Source organism: Nyctereutes procyonoides, unplaced genomic scaffold (assembly GCF_905146905.1).
Source record: "Nyctereutes procyonoides isolate TBG_1078 unplaced genomic scaffold, NYPRO_anot_genome, whole genome shotgun sequence".
NCBI lineage: Eukaryota > Metazoa > Chordata > Mammalia > Carnivora > Canidae > Nyctereutes > Nyctereutes procyonoides.
Window position 1 is genome coordinate 3,132,448 of NW_026575033.1, and position 20,220 is coordinate 3,152,667.

Genomic DNA, 20,220 nt, shown 5'->3' on the forward strand with positions numbered 1-20,220 from the left:
TAGAGAGGAAAACATAATCATCCTAGGCAGAGAAAAAGACATCAAAAAAGGTGGGGAAAGACGAGTAATTTAGCACAGAGCTGATGCAAGGAAACAGTGTGGGACAAAGCTAGAGACACGTCAGTTGAATCCACATCGTGGAGGTAGAAGGTCTAGATAAACTCATTCTGTTTCTTGAATAGATGATAATTTGTTCACATGGTTCAAAAAGCCCCCCAAAAAACTGAGTGAAAAGCCCCCCATCCCTGTTTCTCAGCCCCCAAATCCTCTCTGTGGAGGCAGCTCTATCACTTTCATTCGTTTTTTGGTCTGTGAAAGGTCTACTTTCTACAATATGTATTTCTGTAATTTTGTTTTTTAAAGAATGAATATTGTTTCCGTAATAAGAAAAAAGAATAAAACTCCCCAAAGTATGGAACTCTAAGCAGTAGAAATGCAGTATAAAACGGTGCTCAAGAGCAGGGACTCTGCCTGTAATCAGAAGGTAAGCTATAAATCCAAGATCTTATCACTTGAGGACTATGGATACTTAATTCGCGCCTCATTTCTTCATCTCTAAAATAATGTGCAGCACCTCCCTCAGAGGTGTCCTGAAGATTAAATGATCACCAGTAAAACATGTGGGATAATTCTAGTGTAACTGAATAGACGAAGGGTATTATTCAGATTACAGGAAAGCCATTATAATGGCTTTATATAATGGAAAAATAATAAAGCCGTTAAGTGCAAAGATTTTACATCAGTGCCTATTAACTATTCGATGTACACATACTGCTCTGAAAATCAAGATAATCTCAGATTATCTTGGTATGAGCAGGTTACTCTGAAAACTACATGTACCCGCAACTTTGCATATTATCTCAGAATTCATAAATTCTCTGAAATCTTGGACTTTGGGTTAAGAACATCTAATCTGCAGAACTATAAGTACAAATAATTATTATAAATCAGACTTTTCCTAATTGAATATAAAAAAAGAATATTTTATATTAGCTAACACTTACTGAAAATTCATTATTATATACCAAGATCTACACTAAATGTGTATCTCACTTACATATCTTATTTAATACTTCCACTAACCCAAAGATGTAGATATTCCTATCCTCATTTTAAAATAAGGAAACAGAAGGGTGCCTGGGGGGCTCAGTCCATTAGGCATCCAACTTTTGATTTTAGTTCAGGTCATGATCTCAGAGTTGTGAGATCCAGCCCACATTGGGCTCCATGTCAGGTGGGGAGCCTGCTAAAAATTATCTCTCTGACCTCCACTTGGCCCCCCACAACTTGTACTCTTCTCTCAAAAAAATAAAAATAAAAAATAAATAAGGAAACAAGAACTTAGAAAGTCAGTGACTCACTACACTAGTAATGGGAAAGCAGAGGTCTGATCTGAAATTTGTTTTTTGTTATGTACAGCAATTTATTAGTCATGCAAAAACAATAGTATTAAATGCATGAAAAATTTAACAAATATCCCCTCCTAAAATCTTGTAAGAACTTTATAATTCCTTAGTCACCACTTGACCATAACTACACAAAGGTAAAGCCCCTCTTCTTTCTACTTGGAGTTGAACAGCACAGTGGGTTCTAGAGCAAGAGCACCTACATTTAAATCCATTTTTTCCACATACTATCTATATGACCTTGAACAAGTTATAAACCTCTCTGTGTCTCAGTTTTCTAAGCACTCATCTGTAAAATGAAGACAATAGTACCTACCTCACAGGGTTGTTGTGAAGTTTAAATGAGTATGTGTAAAGCAGTCAGAATAACTGTTAGCTATTATATTATCCCGTATTTGAACAAACTCATGGGGTATATAGTTTATAACTTAAAACAATTTCCTATAATTAAGTGACTACATTGGCCACCCATTAACTCATCCGAATTATAAGCCTGTCACCCTTAGAAAAGGAAGGTGCTGCATGAGTCACCTATGTCAATGTAGGCAGTAGGACAATGGAAATCCCAATGGCCTTGGAATCAGATAAACCTGAGTTCAAATTTTGGCTGAGTATTAGTTTTAAAACTTGAACAGGATTCTTCCCCTTTGGGTCTTTTACTCCTCTCCATTCTAAATTAGCACATTCTTAAAAAAAAATAAGTTAGCACATTCTTGATTTTTTAAAAAAATTATTCCGTGATAACACACAATATCCAAATTCAAACCAGATTTTTCAAATGATGGTTTGCTAAGACATTTTTTAGCCATTGGGTTGAACTGGAAAAAAACTGCAGAGAAAAGAGGCTCATAGTGAGCTCCTTAAAAAAATCTGTATCAATACATGTACATTATATATGTATATCTGAAATACCACAGAGGATATAGAACACAGGAAAATCTTGTTTTTGCAGATGTTATTTGTAGCAATCACAATATCGATTTAATTCAACTCATGCAGATATATTTTGGCAGAATTAGCCATATTTTAAAAATTCTTTGGAAAGGAAAGGTTAAGACTGATTTTTCTTACTCCTTGAAGCTGATGTGGTGTAGATAGGTAAGTCCCTTGCTGCTCTTCTCAAAATTTCTTGTTGTCTTTCTTGGCTAAATTCCTTTTCATAACGTTCCTTTTCAGAATTGGACAAGTAGAACTATAAAAAGAGAAATAACCATTAATTCTTTTTAATCCCATGAAGTATCATACTCAGAAAAAGTTTCATTCTGAACAGAAAAAAACATTTTCTTCTATGAAGGCAAAACTCATTTTCAAATTTGAGAAGCTCAATCAAGTGTATTTTAGCACAACTACATACCTTTGACAGATTAAAAAATATTTGCCCTCAATACTGATGATGGGAAAAAATACGAACTAGAAAATTTCATCTTTGTTTTTTACAGAAAAAATTAAATATTAAATACCCCCCAAACAAAAAGGGCTTAATATATATTTTCTATTAATAAAAATTTTGATGTTTGAAAATTAGTGTCAAGAAATTTGTAATTTTTGGAAGGATGTCCAAGATTTACTCACTTTGGATAATAGATTAAATCATAGGCATGAGGTCCAGCTATTTTTTGGTCAAGTATCTCAATGAGGTCAACAAGTCATTCTTTTACTACTTTGTTTTAGCTTTTAGAGAGCTAGCCAATAGAAGTACTTTCTGCAAAATTATTAAGGACTGTCTCTTTTATAGAGTTATTTCTAGTTTCCATTTCTTAAAGTTTTATTCCCATAGAGTTACCAGCCTGCAGTCCATTTCTTAAATAGCATTTTCCCTACAAAGGACTTGTTTATAGTTGCTCTTCCTGTCATCTCAGTATCTCAAGGACCCTCAGTTTTAATGCCTCTAATTTCATGCAAACAGAAGCTTTCAATCTCTATCGGTCTTTATTTCAGATTTTTTTAAAAACTAAAAATGGCTTGGGACTTGCTTTCATCATCCTATATTTTTAACTGTACTGTTTTTCAATTTTTTCAAGCAAAAGCAGGGTTTAGCTTGAAAAGAACTAAAGAGTCATGAATGGAGTTCTATCTTTTTATATTCAAGTATTTTGATTCACCTAACTTGCTACTAAAACTTGATGCCCATACTCTTGATGCCTCATCATCAGTTATAATATTAGCTTATCAGTGCACCCTATCTTGTTACAAACAAGGCAACAGTCTGGCATAGTAGAAAGAGGTCTGGGCTGAAGAAACTGTGATGCCAAGAACCTTGGGAAATTTTCTAAGATCGCACAATTACTGGTAGAGCTGATATTAAAACACAGGTCTTTTAAACTCTAGTATGCTTCCCTCTATACTGCTAATGTAAAAGAAACCTGACCAAACACCACAGTTTAGGATGTAGAAGAGTCTATTTAGATTACCTTGCCTGGTTCCCACAATCAAATCCTTATGGCACAATAAATCCTCAAATTTACTTCTAAGGCATGAGAAGTAGCACAGACGAATAAACAAGATAAAAAGAAGTCAGAAAAGGTTCCCATAATCTTAAATTGAGACTTTGGAGGTCACTCATCTAATCTCCCAGGCACGTAGGAATCTTAAGACGACATTTCTGAGATCCACTCCCTTTGTAAATACTTTCAGGTACTGAAATACTTCCCTACTTTGCAAAATGGCCCATTCTCTCTTAAGAGAATTGTAACTTGTAACTTGTTTGAATTAAAAGTTCTCCTATGACATGATGTGTCTCTGAAGCATTCAGAGTAGAGTATAAGAATCATATGGTATGACAATAAATATATACTTGGATAGGATGATGTTCTAATCCAATTTTATAACTTCCTTGTAAAATCTGAACATATTTCCCTGGGCTGTCCTATTTCTAGCCTGTGGTAGTATCTATCTCAGGCTCAACATCATCACTTTTCCTTAAGGACTAATGTTACAAATTATAAAAAACTTAAAATGAAAATCTCAAGAGCCACCAGAATTTTAGATGAGGAATGGAACAAATTTTAAATGGATTAGACCTCAGAAATTATTACCATACATCTAGCTTTCATTAAAAACTACAAAACAGAATTCAAACTATGAAATATCATAAATTCAGTGTTCAGATGGTTCAAAATAAATATATGTTAGATACCAATTAAGAACTTGGAAAAACAAAAACAAAACTTGGCACTGCTCAAGGTAACAGGAATCCACGGATGAATATTATAGCCTTTGCTTTCAAAAGTATATTCCTACAGTTCAGTAGGAATGTTGGCCATGTCAATAAAGAAATACAACTTACAAATCAGCTTAAGTACAATATGTTACCAGGTATGATAAAAGCTCCCTTAGGAGGGAGTGGAGAATGTCACTGAAAGTCTCTTGGAAGAAGCAGTACCTATACCGGGTTTTGAGAGGTAACAGGAATCTTGCAGGAAAACAAGGAGGGAAAGAGAATCTTGGTAAAGGGAGCAGCATATAGAAAGCACAAATATAGCATGGTATAGTCAGTGCAACACACTACCAAGTTCCAGGAAGAAGCAGTGCAGATAAAGTTAGTAAGATTTTACTTCATGAAGGGTCTTTCTTGTGAGCATGAGCTTTATCTTGTAGCTTATTGGTGACCCGAGAAGTGATGGGGCCATATTTTCTTTTCAGAGAGATGACACTTAAGTGATGGAAAATGCCTGCTAGGTCTTCATATTTTGCCTTCATTCATATATTTAGCAATCTGCCTGTTATATATAAGGTCTGAATCTAGGCAATGGGGATACAGCAATAAACAACAAAGATCCTTCCTTCAAAAAGCTAATACTTGGGCAGCCTGGCCTGGGTGCCTCAGTGGTTTAGCGCCGCCTTTAGCCCAGGGCGTGATCCTGGAGACCTGGGATGGAGTCCTACGTCCGGCTCCCTGCAGGAGCCTGCTTCTCCCTCTGCCTGTGTCTCTGCCTCTCTCTCTGTGCCTCTCCTGAATAAATAAATAAAATCTTAAAACAAAACAAAACGCTAATACTTTAGTGAAAGAGATACTTACAAAAGTCTTAAGTGTCACTTCCTCAGAAATTTGTTCATACTACCTACAGTTGTTTTCCCCTGATATCTTTTAGTGTTACACTTTACTACATCATCATGTTCATTTATAAAGTTTTGTAAGTTTATCACAATTTATAATTATTTGTCTACCATCTGTCTCTTCTTTTAAAATTTAAGGACTATGTCTTTCTTGTTCTTTTTATTCCCAGAGCCTAGCACACACAGTCTGACAAAGAGTAGATGCCAAGTACTTGCTGACAAAGAATTAAAAAACACCCATATTTATAACTTAACTTCCCTAAAAATGTAGAATTTTTGCTATATAGACTCAATCAGTTTTCCTGGGTCTGATTTCCAAATGTTGCTCTAACCTCTCAACTACCGTTAACTTTAGTAGCTACTGCATAGCTTTGTAATTACTCTAAGGAACCAGCTCAGTTGGCACACTGGAAGCTTATTAGAAAGAGAATTATAGGGGGATCCCTGGGTGGCTCAGCGGTTTAGTGCCGTCTTCAGCCCAGGGTGTGATCCTGGGGATCCGGGATCAAGTCCCACGTCAGGCTCCCTGCATGGAGCCTGCTTCTGCCTGTCTCTGCCCCTCTCTCTGTCTCTCTCTGTGTCTCTCATGAATAAATAAATAAAATCTTAAAAAAAAAAAAGAGAAAGAATCATAAACTCCTACTCTTTTTTGGTTGTCACTGCAGCTTAACTTAGCCAGCCTTTGATGATTTAATGATTCATTCATTCAGTAGTGAACACCCACTCTGTGCTAAATAGTGGGAGAGGGATATAGTACAGGACACTATAAAAATGATCCCTGCTTCAAAAAACTAACAATAAGGTGGTGGATACAAGTCAGTATGGTTAAGTTCTATGACAGGAAGGTAGAGCATACCATAGCAGGGCCACTGGACAGGCTTTGGGGATCAGCTGAACTTCTAGGAAAAGGGGAACATGAAGGATGGAGTGGATGTAAAGGCTTAAGCCCTAGGCTGAACGCTAAATGGATGCAATATGACAAAACAGCAACCAAAATAAATAAATAACATTTAAATGGCACTTATTAAGTGCTATGTATTCTTCTGAGCACTTTACATATTTATAATATATACTATTAAGTATATATTATAAATATTACTAATCACATACATGATTAATTTATTCAATACGTACAACAATCCTGTAAGGTATGTACCACTATTGTCCTCACTCTACAGGAAAGCTCTGAGGTGCAGACAGCTGAAGAAAGTCTCCAAAGACACAAGGCTAGTTCGCAGCAGAGGCAGGAGTTGAACCTGGGCACTCTGGAACCCGAGTCTGAGTTCTTCACCTCTATACTATACTGCTTCTCAAAAGGATTACCACTTGTTTTTATTCTATTTTTAAAGTTTATTTATTTAAGTACTCTCTACACCCAACACGGGGCTCGAATCCATGACCCCAAGATCATGAGTCGCATTCTCTTACAAGTAAGCCAGCCCATCAACTCATTTATTTTTATTTCCTATAACAAGAACTATTTACTTCTATACACTCTATGTTTTCAACAGCCATCACTAGTAGTAAGTGATTAAATAAAATTAGTTCCTTTTCAACTCAGAGCTTAAGATGTAGATGGCAGTTTGTGGGGCACATGTGTGGCTCAATCAGTTAAGTGACCAACTCTGGGTTTTGGCTCAGGTTGTGATCTCATGGTCATGAGACTGAGCCCCGTACTAAGCCCTGTGTTGAGCTCGGTGTGCAGTGGAGACTCTGCTTCTCTCCCTCTCCCTCTGGCCTCCCTGCCACTTGCATAAATGTGCTCTCTAAAAACAAATAAATCTTGGCACGCCTGGGTGGCTCAGTGGTTGAGTGTCTGCCTCTGGCACATGTCATGATCCTGGGGTCCTGGGATCTAGTTCTGCATGGGGCTCTCCACAGGGAGCTTGTTTCTCCCTCTGCCTATGTCTCTGCCTGCCTCTGTGTGTGTGTGTGTGTCATGTCTCTCTCTGTGGGTCATGAATAAATAAATAAAACCTTAAAAATAAATCTTAAAAATAAAGAAAGATATGGATGGCAGTTCGTAACATAACTTTAAGAGTTGACTAATTATTACCAAATGTCTGATGAATACATTTGAGGAAACACTGTTTGATTATTGCTCAACCCCTTAAAACAAGAGCACCCAATAGAACAAAAACGGGCAAAAGATTATGTAGTGTTTCCTACTTAATGCTGAATGTACATACAACATAGGATCCAGCAATTCTAATCTGAGGCACCTACCCAAAAGAACTATATATATACACATATGTGGGTATGTATGTACATATATACATAGGTATATGTAATAGGATGTTAACAGCAGCCCTATTTGTAAGAGCCTAAAACTGGAAGACACCCAAATGCCCCTGCCCATCAATAGCAGACTAGCTAAATAAGCTATTATTTACCACAACTGAATACTAAACAATAATTAGAATGAATGCTCCACAAGTACATGCAACAACATGGAAGAATATTAAAACAGAATGTTAATGAAAGAAGCCAGAGACACAAATAAACAAAGTATATGACTCCATTTATGTAAAATACAAAACCAGGCAAAATGAACTGATGCTATTAGAGGGCAGGAAAGTGGGTTTGCATGGCTGGAAGGAAGCATGAGGAGGCTTATGAGATACTGGCAATGTTCTGTTTCTTCAGCTTGGTGGTGGTTACTCACGGGTGTTTTGGTTTGTGAAAATCCATCAGGTGCACACTTATATATACTTTTGTGTATATATGTTTTATAAAAGTTATAAAAGTTAAATAAAAGTTGATATTATTTTTAAATATGGTCTATAACTTTTAAAGAATTTTGATGAATTTTATGGAAGTGGAATAATTATCATCATCATCTAATATTTGAAAACAGGCACTATTTTCCAACGAGAAAACAGAGGCTCGGAGACATTAAGTAATGTGCTAGAACAGAAAATCAAACTCAGAGAATCCTAACACCAGAGAGTACATTCTTAGTTATAACAGATTTCAGTCAGCTATGTCCAGGTAAGAGAAACACTGGTTTTAATACTCTACATAAATATTTCCTCACATTATTTTCCCAATGGAACCTCAAATTAGAAGAAACATAAGCCATATTAAAGCCTAGACAGTTTCCCACAATCAAAACTTTCTTTAGTTGTAGCATATTTGTTCAGGCCTGAGAAAATATGTTAAGGTGTCCAAAAGTATACTCTACTTTTCTAACTCTATTCTGTCCCGTAATATTTTTTATTTCAATAAGTATGTCTTTAAGAATATACAGCATGGCAGAAAAATACCAGTATTAAGTAAACTATTATCAGTCATTCAGTGCACTAAGTCAGTGGGTTTTATCTGAGTCCAGGCTGAAGACTCACATTCACAATGTATAGTCACCAAGCAAGTTCATGAACAGAAACAGAACAAATGCATTATGTAGTAAAATGTTAACCAAGGTATCACAGGGAAAATAACTCCATCATTAGCTACAGCATTTGGTAATTTACCAACATTAAATTTACCTCTTTGGAGGGGGAAGCGGGAGATGTGAAAATTGTCATCCAATAGGACCATACAAACATAACAAAGAACAGATGGAAAGCCACAAGGTAAACAACGGCCTTTCCTGGTAAATAAAAACAAATAACATTTCATTGAATCCAGGTGAAAGCAGGAAAAAGCATTACATTAAAACACAATATTCAGGGTCAGGAGGCTTAATCCAGTAAATATCTTAATTAAAACTATTGAAGACATCAAATTTATAAACTCCTTTATCTGAATGATGTAATATTACAGATATGAAGAAACATTCAGTTCCTACATTTAAGGGTTATCAGCTTGGTTTATAATCAATGACTATAGTCTGAGATGATATTTGATTTTATTAATAAACTGCTGAACATTGAACAAGTTGAAACCCTCCTTCACTCACTGTATTTCAAGATCTTCCTAAAAGTTACATTTTAAAATGACTTAAAAATTACTTAAAACAGATTCTATCACTATGAACATTAATTAAGTCCAAGGAACAAACTGAAAGTAATAAAGGAAGTTCCCATCACTGTGAATAATGAGTAATCTGAAAAACTCTGTTTCTGGATTTTCCAGAAATATTATGCTAAATTTCATTCTCCTTTCAACACGGGGTAACAAAAAAAAATTTTTAGCCATTTAAAATTTCTGCCATAATTGTTTTACAAGTGGATTAGTGTGGCATTCTAACATCTTTCTCTCCAAATATTAACTCATCAGTGATATACAACTTAGAGCTTTTTGTTGTGTTCCGCAGTTTTTCTACTTGAAAGAAGTAGGACTGGTTTTCATAGGAAGCAAGAACTATCTACCAGATGTTTAGACTCTTTTTCTGTTGGAATGAGGCACCACAAATCCACTGAAGAAAACAAAGTAGACATAAGCTTCAAAGTTTGAAATTCTACTCATTTTTAAAATTCAGATCAAATATTAATCCTTCTACATAAGCCTTCTCCATTACTTTTAGAATTCATTACCTCTTCATGCTATACTCCTCCTCCCAATCTGCTCAGACTTCAATAAAACACTTCATCTGTTTTATTTTATTTATTTATTTTTCTCATCTGTTTTATTAAAGTTAGTTGCTTAACACTGATTACCTAATATGTGCAAAACATTTAAAACAGTGCCTGGCATATAATAAATCCTTAATAAACACTGGCCATTTTTTAAAAGTAATCTCAACACCCAATTGGGGCTCAAACTCACAACCCTGAAGATCAAAAGTCACACACTCTACTGACTTAGCCAGACAGGCACCGCAATACTGGCTATTAGTAGTAGTAGTAATATCCAAGAATTTTAATTTCCCTCAAAATCTGGTTCTGTTTGCACATTCCCTATTTCCATGTTTCCAAAGTTTAAGGAATGATAAAAGTTTTCACTGGTCTGTAGTGAAATGACATTAAGAACAATGCAGTGAAGTTTTTATAAAGCTAAGAGGTACTCGATTCAAAGTACTATTCTTTCTTTGGTCTGAGGTCATTTTTCCGTTCACTTTTGGTTTTAAAAACTTTTCCTTTAAAATAAATTAATGATAAAAAAAAATTAACAACTCGTTGGATTCAGTCTTTTCTTTTGCATTATACTGGTGCATCATGTATGGCCTAACAGACCAGGACCACAAGTCCCACAGTTGACTGGCACAGGAAATCAGGACCCAATAACTCCTCACATCGCACAGCTAATCAGCACAAAGCACCTCAAATTCTAGTTCCTTGGGACGCCTGGGTGACTCAGTGGTTGAGCATCTGCCTTTGGCTCAGATGGTGATCCCCGGGTCCGTGGATCAAGTCCCACATTGGGCTCCCCATGGGGAGTCTGCTTCTCCCTCTGCCTAGGTCTCTGCTTCTTTCGGTGTCTTTCATGAATAAATAAATAAATAAAATCTTTTTTAAAAAAAATTCTAGTTCCTAAAATCTCTTTCAAAGTAAACTCTCTCTCATTATTTTCACTGCCAGTATAACAGCTCATCAACTGTTGCTTAACTCATTTGGATCACTGCAAAAGCCAACCAGTCTCCTTGCCTCCAGTCCATCTCAATGGGCAGTGTAGAATGTGCCGTTCATAGTTTCTACTCCACCCTGGCTGTGGTATTCTTGGGAAGTAACTCCCAAGTGCATGATTCATGACTTATGAATGCATTATGAAAGGCTGGGACTTCCTGGTACCCATATTTGACCACAACTACTCAAATCACTACTTCCACCTACTAAAAGCCTATTAGAAAGTACATATTGTGTACCTTATTTCTAATCCTCACTATAGTCCTGTAAGGCATTCTTTCCGTTTACTAATGTGAAAACTGAGTTGCAGAAAATTTAATATCTTGCCCAATGTTACTTGGTAAATGATAAATCCAGGATTCAAACCCATATCTGCTTGATAAAAATCCAAGGTTATTTTCATTGTCATACCTAAAAGTATATTTACTTTACCCTCCACTTTACCCATCATCTTAGTAGTCACATCCTGTTATCAGAGCCAATATCTGATGCTAAGACAAAATCTTTGCCATAACTTCCTTCTATCTTCAAATTTGCTTTCTTTTATGTCCACTCAAACTGATCATCATCCTCATTGAAAATTCTGGCTTGTCAAAATCTGCATTCTCTACTATCTGTTCCCTCCAGGTTGAACTCTATGGTCTACTCAATGGATCCAGTAGCTTTCCTTCATTTGATTTTCTTTTGGAAAAGTATACTGGAACTCAGTCTCCTACTATTATACGATACTGAGGCCGTTTGCCAAGTTTGCAATATATTCCTCACCTAGCTGACTTCACTTATTTATATTTTTGCCTGGCCCCCATATTCAATCAAGTTTGTCAATCCTCATCTATATCCTCTTGTATAAGCTTTGGTAACTTTAAGGTCGCCATTTATCACCACCTTGAGGTATTTTAAAATTTCTTAATCATTTACTTACAACTAAGGTCAACATATAAACAATATACTCCCAAAATATTTTTAAAGACATCTAAAATATTTTTTAAACTATTTCTGTTCTCCACAAGTACAAAAACAAATGGTTTCTGCTTTAAAAAATCTTAACCGTCAGTTAAAAAAAAAGACAACTGATAAATCTTTTAGCATCATGCCTGGAATATAATAAGTACTTAACAAATGGAAAATATCAAATTGTAATGTAAAAAATAACAGGAAATACTGCCTTTACATAAATTTGAAATAATGTGATTATTAATAAGAAAACTTCTGGTCACATATATATGCTATAAATCATTGTTTAGAAGTAATAGATAAAGGGAGTGCCTGGATGGTATAGTTAGTTGGGAGCCAATTCTTGATTTTGGCTTGGGTTATTATCTCAGGGGATCAATCCCTACATCAGGCTCTGTGCTCAGTGCAGTCTGCTTGAGATTCTCTCCCTCTCCCACTCATGCTAAGTAAACACATCTTAAAAAAAAAAAAAAGTAAAAGCTTAGTTAACTAAGCAAATAAAAAAACCCCAAAGTCTGAATCTATAAAATAAAAAAAACACCCAAATCTGAATCTATAAATCAAAAAGTCTGACTCAAAAAATCATCTGTAGGGCAGCCTGTGTGGCTCAGTGGTTTAGCGCCGCCTTCAGTCCAGGGCCTGACCCTGGAGACCCAGGATGGAGTCCCTTGTCGGGCTCCCTACATGGAGCTTGCTTCTCCCTCTGGCTGTGTCTCTGCCACTCTCTCTCTCTCAAACAAATAAATAAGATCTTTAAAAAAAAATCATCTGTAAATGAATTTTAAAAAACAAACATATAAGCAAACAAACTCATTAAAAGATTCTTTGAAAGACATGGGGAAAATAGCTCCAAGAAATAATGAGACAAGTTAGATGCTCTTTTTTAAGTACTTCAGATATTCTCTGCTTTCTGTACCTGTGCTTTCACATATAGTTTTGATTTAAAGGAAGAAAATCAAGCTAACCAAGACTGAGTCTATATTTATTCCTCAGCTGTGGCTAGAATTGAAAAATTAGATTCAAAGGCAACTTGAGATTTACGTGCTTAGTGCCTAATTATTTCCAATAGGAATAAATATTTATTAATAATTTCTAAGTGTTGAACTGTTTTAGAAATCCTCTGGATTTTCATATCTCAAATCAAATTTTGTTTTTGAAATTTGATAAACTTAATATTTTAACTTGGTGAAACCGTGAGCAATGAACTTTTCCCTCCAGGCATTATCCCATTGACTATTATAAAAAGTAGAATTCCCTTTCAAAATGAACTAGTAATACATTTTACAAATTTATAGTCTGGTTATTTTGTTAAAAATCTCTGAGTAGTAAAGTACTATTTTTCACAAATATATAAACAAGAGGACCATCAATAAAATTTAGGCATCATGAAACAAAATCCACTCCTCAAACCTAGCTAGAACTGGTATTAAAAATATTTGAATCAGGGCAGCCAGGGTGGCTCAGTGGTTTAGTGCCACCTTCCACCTAGGGCATGATCCTGGGATCAAGTCCCACGTCCGGCTCCCTGCATGGAGCCTGCTTCTCCTTCTGCTTGTGTCTCGGCCTCTCTCTCTCTCTCTTTCTCTGTGTCTCTCGTTAATAAATAAATAAAATCTTAAAAAAAATAAAATCTTTGAATTACTACTACCAAGTGTTCTGAAGAATATACAAGGGATAAATATGTACATAAATATATCAGAGAAGTTTGGGTACTAGGTGCCTTACAAAATAACAACTATTTCAACTTATATAAATTACACAAATGAAAATATATTGAAATAGGAATAAACACAATATTATATCTCCTTTTAATTAAACTTTAAAAATATATATTTTATTTCTGCAAACAAAAACACATATAGTCATCACAAAATAAAAGTATGTGGGTCACAATAAGGATACCATAAGTATTCTACTTAAATTGAGACTTAGAGTGCCTTACCGTTTTCTCCATTTCCAGAGAGAGTAACTAGAATAGAAGAAAAAATAGTGAATAAATAATATACTTTAAAACATTTTGTTTATACATTTCAGATTGACTACTCATCTTAATACCATTTTCCAAAAATGAAATTTAGTTATAAAATGTAAATACTAATGCAAATTCAGGATTGTATGTACACTTAAAAAATCCGAAAAACACTAAAATGCTAAACATCAAATTTTTATCAACACTGTAATCACATTACAATTTTTTTTAGACCTTTGTTAATTTTAAGTCTATCAATATGGTTATATAGTTAGGTTTCCTTTAGCTCTTTCCTTAATGCCACAAAATGAATAGGACTCTCCTCTGATACTCATGTATTCAGTCTGTGAGGTACATTAAAATTTTATAAAAGCTATACCCCAATTTGTGTTTTTCTATAGAAAAAAGTACAGGAACTTATCCCTGTAACTTTCAGTGTTTTTATTCCTAGCCTAAGATGCTGGGAATTGCTATTTATTTCTTCTCTCCAGATAGTCCAATGGCTTCTAGGTCCTGTTAATTCTACTACCTACACCTCTTCAAATCTGTCACCTACTCTCAATTTGTCCCATTGCCTTATTTCAGGCTCTCCTGAAACATAATAGCTTAAAAAGACTTTCAACTATCAGCTTAACACATCTCACCACCAGCAAATCTGATGGCTGAATACTCTAACACTTCCCAGTCACTTGCAGAATAAAGCCCAGTATCTTCAGGATAACAGCTATAGTCCCTCTGTGATCTACAATCTGTCTACCCCTCCAGTCTATCATTTGCACATACCTGTGGTCAATTATCCTGAATAAATGGCAGTTTCCTAAATGCATCAAGCAGTTTCACAGGTGCTCTGCTACCCCTCCCTCTTCATCCTCCAAGGCCCAGTTTAAATACCACCACCTCTATAAAGCCTTCCTGAGTCCCTCCTTTATAGGCAGAGCAGATACTCCTTTATATTGCCACTGCTCACTCTTCCATCTCTACCATGCCACCTCATTTTTTTTTCTAATTACGTGATAATATGTCTATCTCATCCTACTGGACTGCTCAAGTGTGGAATTGTGTCTTAGAATAATAAAAACTCTAAAAGTTATTATTACCTCTTTTTTACAGATAAGTTAGCTAAGGCTCACAATAATTAAACGACTTGCCTAAGGTCACAGAACTACACTAGATGTAGTGTAGACAGATATCCGAGCTCAAGTCTACTTGGACTTGTATTCTTTCCTATAGTGTCTCTCATCTTATTCATTATTTTAGTTCCAAAGCCTGCCATACAGCAGCAATGCTTAAGAAATGTTTGCTAATTCAGTAACTATTTTTTAAAAAGATTTTTATTCATTCATTCATGAGAGACACACAGAGAGAGGCAGAGATGCAGGCAGAGGGAGAAGCAGGCTCCTCACGGGGAGCCCAATGTGGGACTTGATCCCAGGACCACGGATCACAACCTAAGCCAAAGGCAGACACTCAACCACTGAGCCACCCAGGTGCACTTCAATAATCATTTCTGACTAAAATCTGTTGATAAAAAAGAGGAGTACCCAGACACTTCCTTAATAAAACGTATCTACTTCAATCCTCAAACCAGGATAATTTAAAGAGAAACAATACAGGAGTAGTCCCACTAAAGTTTAGAAATAAAATAAGCAAGTTCGTGGTGTGTGTGTGGTTTTTTTTTTTTTTTTTTTTTTGAAAGCATTGTTTTAGAGACACAGGGCTTCTTCTCAACCCATCTCAGGTCAGTCTGGTAGAACACTGACCTGAGATGGGTAGTTAGATCCTGGGCTGGTCCCCTCTGGCCTCACAAACCATTTCCCATTTATGCTAATCTACACTAAAAATATAATTTTCAATACTGCCATGCTGTGAAATGATTGGGAAGCCCTATACAAAGCACACAATTCCGAGAAATCAATTAGTGGTATAAAAATGGAAAAGAAGCAAATGTATCACTATTTGCAGATTATAAGACTATATGCCTTCATAGTCAAAGAAAACCAATCGAAAAACCATTATAAACAACAGGTGGTAATAGTCTACAGAAATCAATAGCTTTTCAATAAACATGGAATCACCATGTAGAAATTATAACCAAAGAAAAGTTTTATTTATAAAGCCACCTAAAAATATGAAATTCCTAGGAACAGACATAACAAAGGAGCAAGATCTACACAAGTGCTCCCCACAAGGCTTCCATGGGGAGGGGTGCATTATCACTGCACAGGAGGAATGGAAGTCTACCTACTGCCCAGGCCTTCACCTTCTCTGACACCACTTTCTTCCTACTCTGAAGTAGGAAAGGGGGCAGGAAATTACAAGAGGGATGCCTTGTTACAGCCAGGCAAGGGGGAAGTCTAAGCTTATACTCAGCCTCTGCTGGAGAAAATGGGAGCAGAGGGCAGTTTTTCCATTGTATTTGGCTGAAGTAGGGCAGTTACTATCTAGTTTTGTCTGGCTAGGTTGCCCTTTTCCTGTTTGGCTAAAGAAAACCAGCTTTTCTTGAGGCTTTTGTCTGTGTTCATTGGTATCTCCAGGTTGCCAGCTTCCCTAGCATGCAGGATAGGACATACGGGGCAAAAAGAAAACCAGGGAATTCACCACCATATCATTTCTCAGGTACCAATGTCCCCCGACCCCCCGCCCCCGCCCAGCTGATCTTTCTCCGCGTTTCAGAATCGTCTTATGTTTGCTTTATGCATAATATCCAGGAGTTTCAGCTGTACTTAGCAGGAAAAATAGGAAGACTATGCATTCACTTGTCCTGGAACTAGAAGTTCTAATTAACAAATTGTGCCTTTTTTTACTGCTGAGTAGTATTCTACTGTATGGAGATACCATAATTTCTTATACATTTACCAACTGATGAGATATTTGCTTTCAGTTTTTGGCTACTTGGATATCCTGTACAGCCTTTGAATGGACATATTTTCATCACTGGGGTAAATATCTAGATATAAGATTGATGGATCTATGGTATGTTTAACTTTATCAGAAACAAACTGTTTTCAAAAGTAGTTGTATTGTTTTACATTCCCCACCAAAAATATGTTTTCACGAATACTTGGAACTGTCAATCTTTAAATTTTTAGCTATTCTAAAAAACATATAGTGATATCTCATTGTAATTTTGTGTCTCCTTAATGACTAATGATGTTGAATACTGTTTCACATGCTTATTGGCCAGCCCTACACCTCTTCTTTGTGAACTTGTGTCCAAACCATTGGCTATTTTTTAATTGTTATCTCCCTTATTATTGAATTGTGGACTCTTTATATACTTTAACAAATTCTGCAAATATTTCCTTCTGGTCTATAGACTAGATATTGTTTTTTTCATTTATTTAACAGTGAGTTTTAAAGAGCAGAAAAATTTAATTTTGATGAAGTCGAATTTATCAATTTTTTCTTTTATGGTTCATGCTTTGTGTCCTATTTAGGGTATCTTTACCAACTAAAGGACACAAAGATTTGCTCATATGCTTCCTTGTAGAAGTTTCAGAGGTTTTATGTTTAGGTCTGTAATCTCTTTTAAAAGCTGATTCTTAAAAATATGGTATAAAGTAAGGGTTGCAATGAATTTTACTGCAGATAGACGGCCAACAGTTCCAATATTGTTAGCTGAAACTATCCTTTCTCTACTGAATTGCCTTGGAACTTTTGACAAAAATTATTAAAAAATAAGTTAATTAAAAAAAAAAAAAGGGACGCCTGGGTGGCTCAGAGGTTGAGCACCTGCCTTCGGCCCAAGTCTGATGCTGGGGGTCCCGGGATCGAGTCCCACATCAGGCTCCCTGCATGGAGCCTGCTTCTCTCTCTGCCTGTGTCTCTGCCTCTCTCTCTCTCTCTCTCTCTCTCCCTCTCCCCCCCAATCTCTCATGAATAAATAAGATCTTTAAAGATTTTTTTTTTATTTATGTATTCATGAGAGAGACAGAGAGAGACAGAAAGAGACAGAGACACAGGCAGAGGGAGAAACAGGCTCCATGCTGGGAGCCCAACATGGGACTCGATCCCGGGACCCCAAGATCACGCCTGAGGTGAAGGCAGGCACCAAACCGCTGAGCCACCCAGGGAGCCCCAATAAATAAAATCTTTAAAAAAATTTAAAATTAAAACTAAGTTAATATGTGTAAGGGTTTATTTCTGAACTGTGTTCTGTCTTATTGATGTATGTCCATTCTTACCCCAATACCACATGACTGGATTACATGTCACTCTTAGTAATCCTGAAATCAGATAGTGTGAGTCCTCCAACCTGTTCTTTTTCAAAAGTGTTTTGGCTATTTTAGTTCCTTTGCGTTTCCATATATTTTAAGTTCATCTTACTGATTTCTTTTTAAAAAATGCCTCCCGGGATTTTGTTTGGCACTGTGTTGACTCCATGCACAGAGTGTATCTCTTCATTTTAGATTTTATCTCATCAATATACAAAACCTTGTATTTTGTTAGATTTATCCCTAAGTATTTAGGGATATTGGTATTAGGGTATTTAATTATAGCACTTTTTAAAAGTTTCAGTTTTTAATTCTTGTTAGAAATATACCTGGGTTTTCTTTACTGATCTTGTATCATATCCTGTGAACTTGCTAATAAATTCACTTGTTAATTTTTAGTTGTGTTTTCGTATATTCTTCAGGATTTTCGACATAAATGATTTGTCTGTTAACAGTTTTCCCCCTTTACTATCTATATGCATACATATATCTTTTTTTTTTTTAAGGTAAAACACCTCATGAGTTCTACTAATAATTCAAATTCAAGTTTGCAAAGCTTTTATCAATTATCTTTCAATTGTATCTTTTTTTTTTTTTTTTTAAACCATTGTGAATCCTGGTTCTCAAGGACAGTGTGAGATGCCTGGGTGGCTCAGTGGTTGAGCGGGCTGCCTTTGGCTTGGGGTGTGATCCCAGGGTCCTGGGATGGAGTCACACACTGGGTTGCCCAGGGGGAGCCTGCTTCTTCCTCTGCCTCTGTCAGTCTCTCATGAATAAATAAAATCTTAAAAAAAAAAAAAGTATCACATTCATTTTTTTGTTGTTGTTTTTACTGCTTCATTATTGGTGTATACAAATGCAACAGATTTTATTCATTTTCTTTATCTCATATTGCCCACCCAACCTCATTGAGACCAATATGATTACTGAAAATATGATTATTTAAATATTTTTTTTACATTGCTGTCTCTTTTCTAATAGCTGCACTACATCTAATTTGTTAGATCATATATGCAGGGGTCCCAGGATCGAGTCCCACATCGGGCTCAGAACTCTTTGAGTGGAGCCTGCTTCTCCCTCTGCCTGTGTCTCTGCCTCTCTCTCTGTCATGAATAAATAAATAACATCTTAAAAAAAAAAAAAAAGTACAGGCCAGATGTCTTTTTTTTTTTTCTTTTTCTTTTTCAGATGTCTTGTGAAATGTACTAAATTCTGGATTTTTCTGTTTCCTTTTCATTCCTTGACTTCATCCTCTGACCCCTACCAAACTTCAAGTCTAAAAGTTTAAATGTATTTGAGAGTGGGAGGGAGAGAATGAACAAGAATACTCAGATATGAAGTATTTTGGGCACTGCTCAGCAAATCAGGAGGTACATTATTTAGGTAATGTTACTATTAGCAATGCTATATTTGGGTCAATTGTCAAGGTAGTGACCACCAGGTCTCTGTTTTGTAAAGATACATTTTTCACTTTAACAATCATGAAGTTTTTTTGTGCGGTAAAATATTAGCAATATGTGATATCTTCTTCCCCAAAAACTTTTCACCAAAGGGTTTTTAGCATCCACTGATAATCTTTGCCTGAATCAATTTGAAAACCACCTTGAAAAACCCTCTATTTATTTCTAACTTTTAAGCTGGCATTCTTCTGTGAAGAGCTTTCAACTGGGGATGAACTAGAGCTTCCTAAAAAGGCAGCCCAGAAGCTTAATTATTTCCCTTTAATTATCTATTTTCAGGATAGGATGTTAGTGTAACATTCAACTCCGCTGTTAGCAAATAAATTTAAATTTTCTCTTTCTGAATATCAGTAAGGAAACATAGATTTTTATTTATTTAATGTGCCATTATTAACTACATTCATTCTTTCTTATGTTCCAATTGTCTCATCTTGGCCAAAGCTCTTCCAACTGACTCCTGTATTCTCGTGAATCATCCCCATTAGTTTTTGAGTACTTCCTTGCTGTGTAGCACAAGATGTCCCAGTTTCTTTCTATTTTTTCCTGCCTCCTCACCTGAAATTAATCATTTCTCCAAGAGGCAGTGTTTTGTTTTGTTCTGTTTTCTTCAAAGTAGGCTCTACCTTCAATATGGGGCCTGAACTCATGACCCAA

The 20,220-nt window shown here is 35.8% G+C and overlaps 1 protein-coding gene across 2 annotated transcripts in view; it reads right to left on the minus strand.

Moving 5' to 3' along the window:
• The window catches only part of ZDHHC20 (zinc finger DHHC-type palmitoyltransferase 20), a 74,217-nt gene that overhangs the window by 32,619 nt on the left and 21,378 nt on the right, over nt 1-20,220 (minus strand). For both annotated transcript variants that reach the window (XM_055317326.1, XM_055317327.1), the window contains exons 2-4: nt 13,866-13,892; nt 8,951-9,054; nt 2,478-2,598 (exon numbers count right to left, since the gene is read on the minus strand). In XM_055317326.1, the coding sequence (XP_055173301.1) occupies nt 2,478-2,598; nt 8,951-9,054; nt 13,866-13,892 (252 nt within the window). The remainder of the gene's footprint in view (nt 1-2,477; nt 2,599-8,950; nt 9,055-13,865; nt 13,893-20,220) is intronic.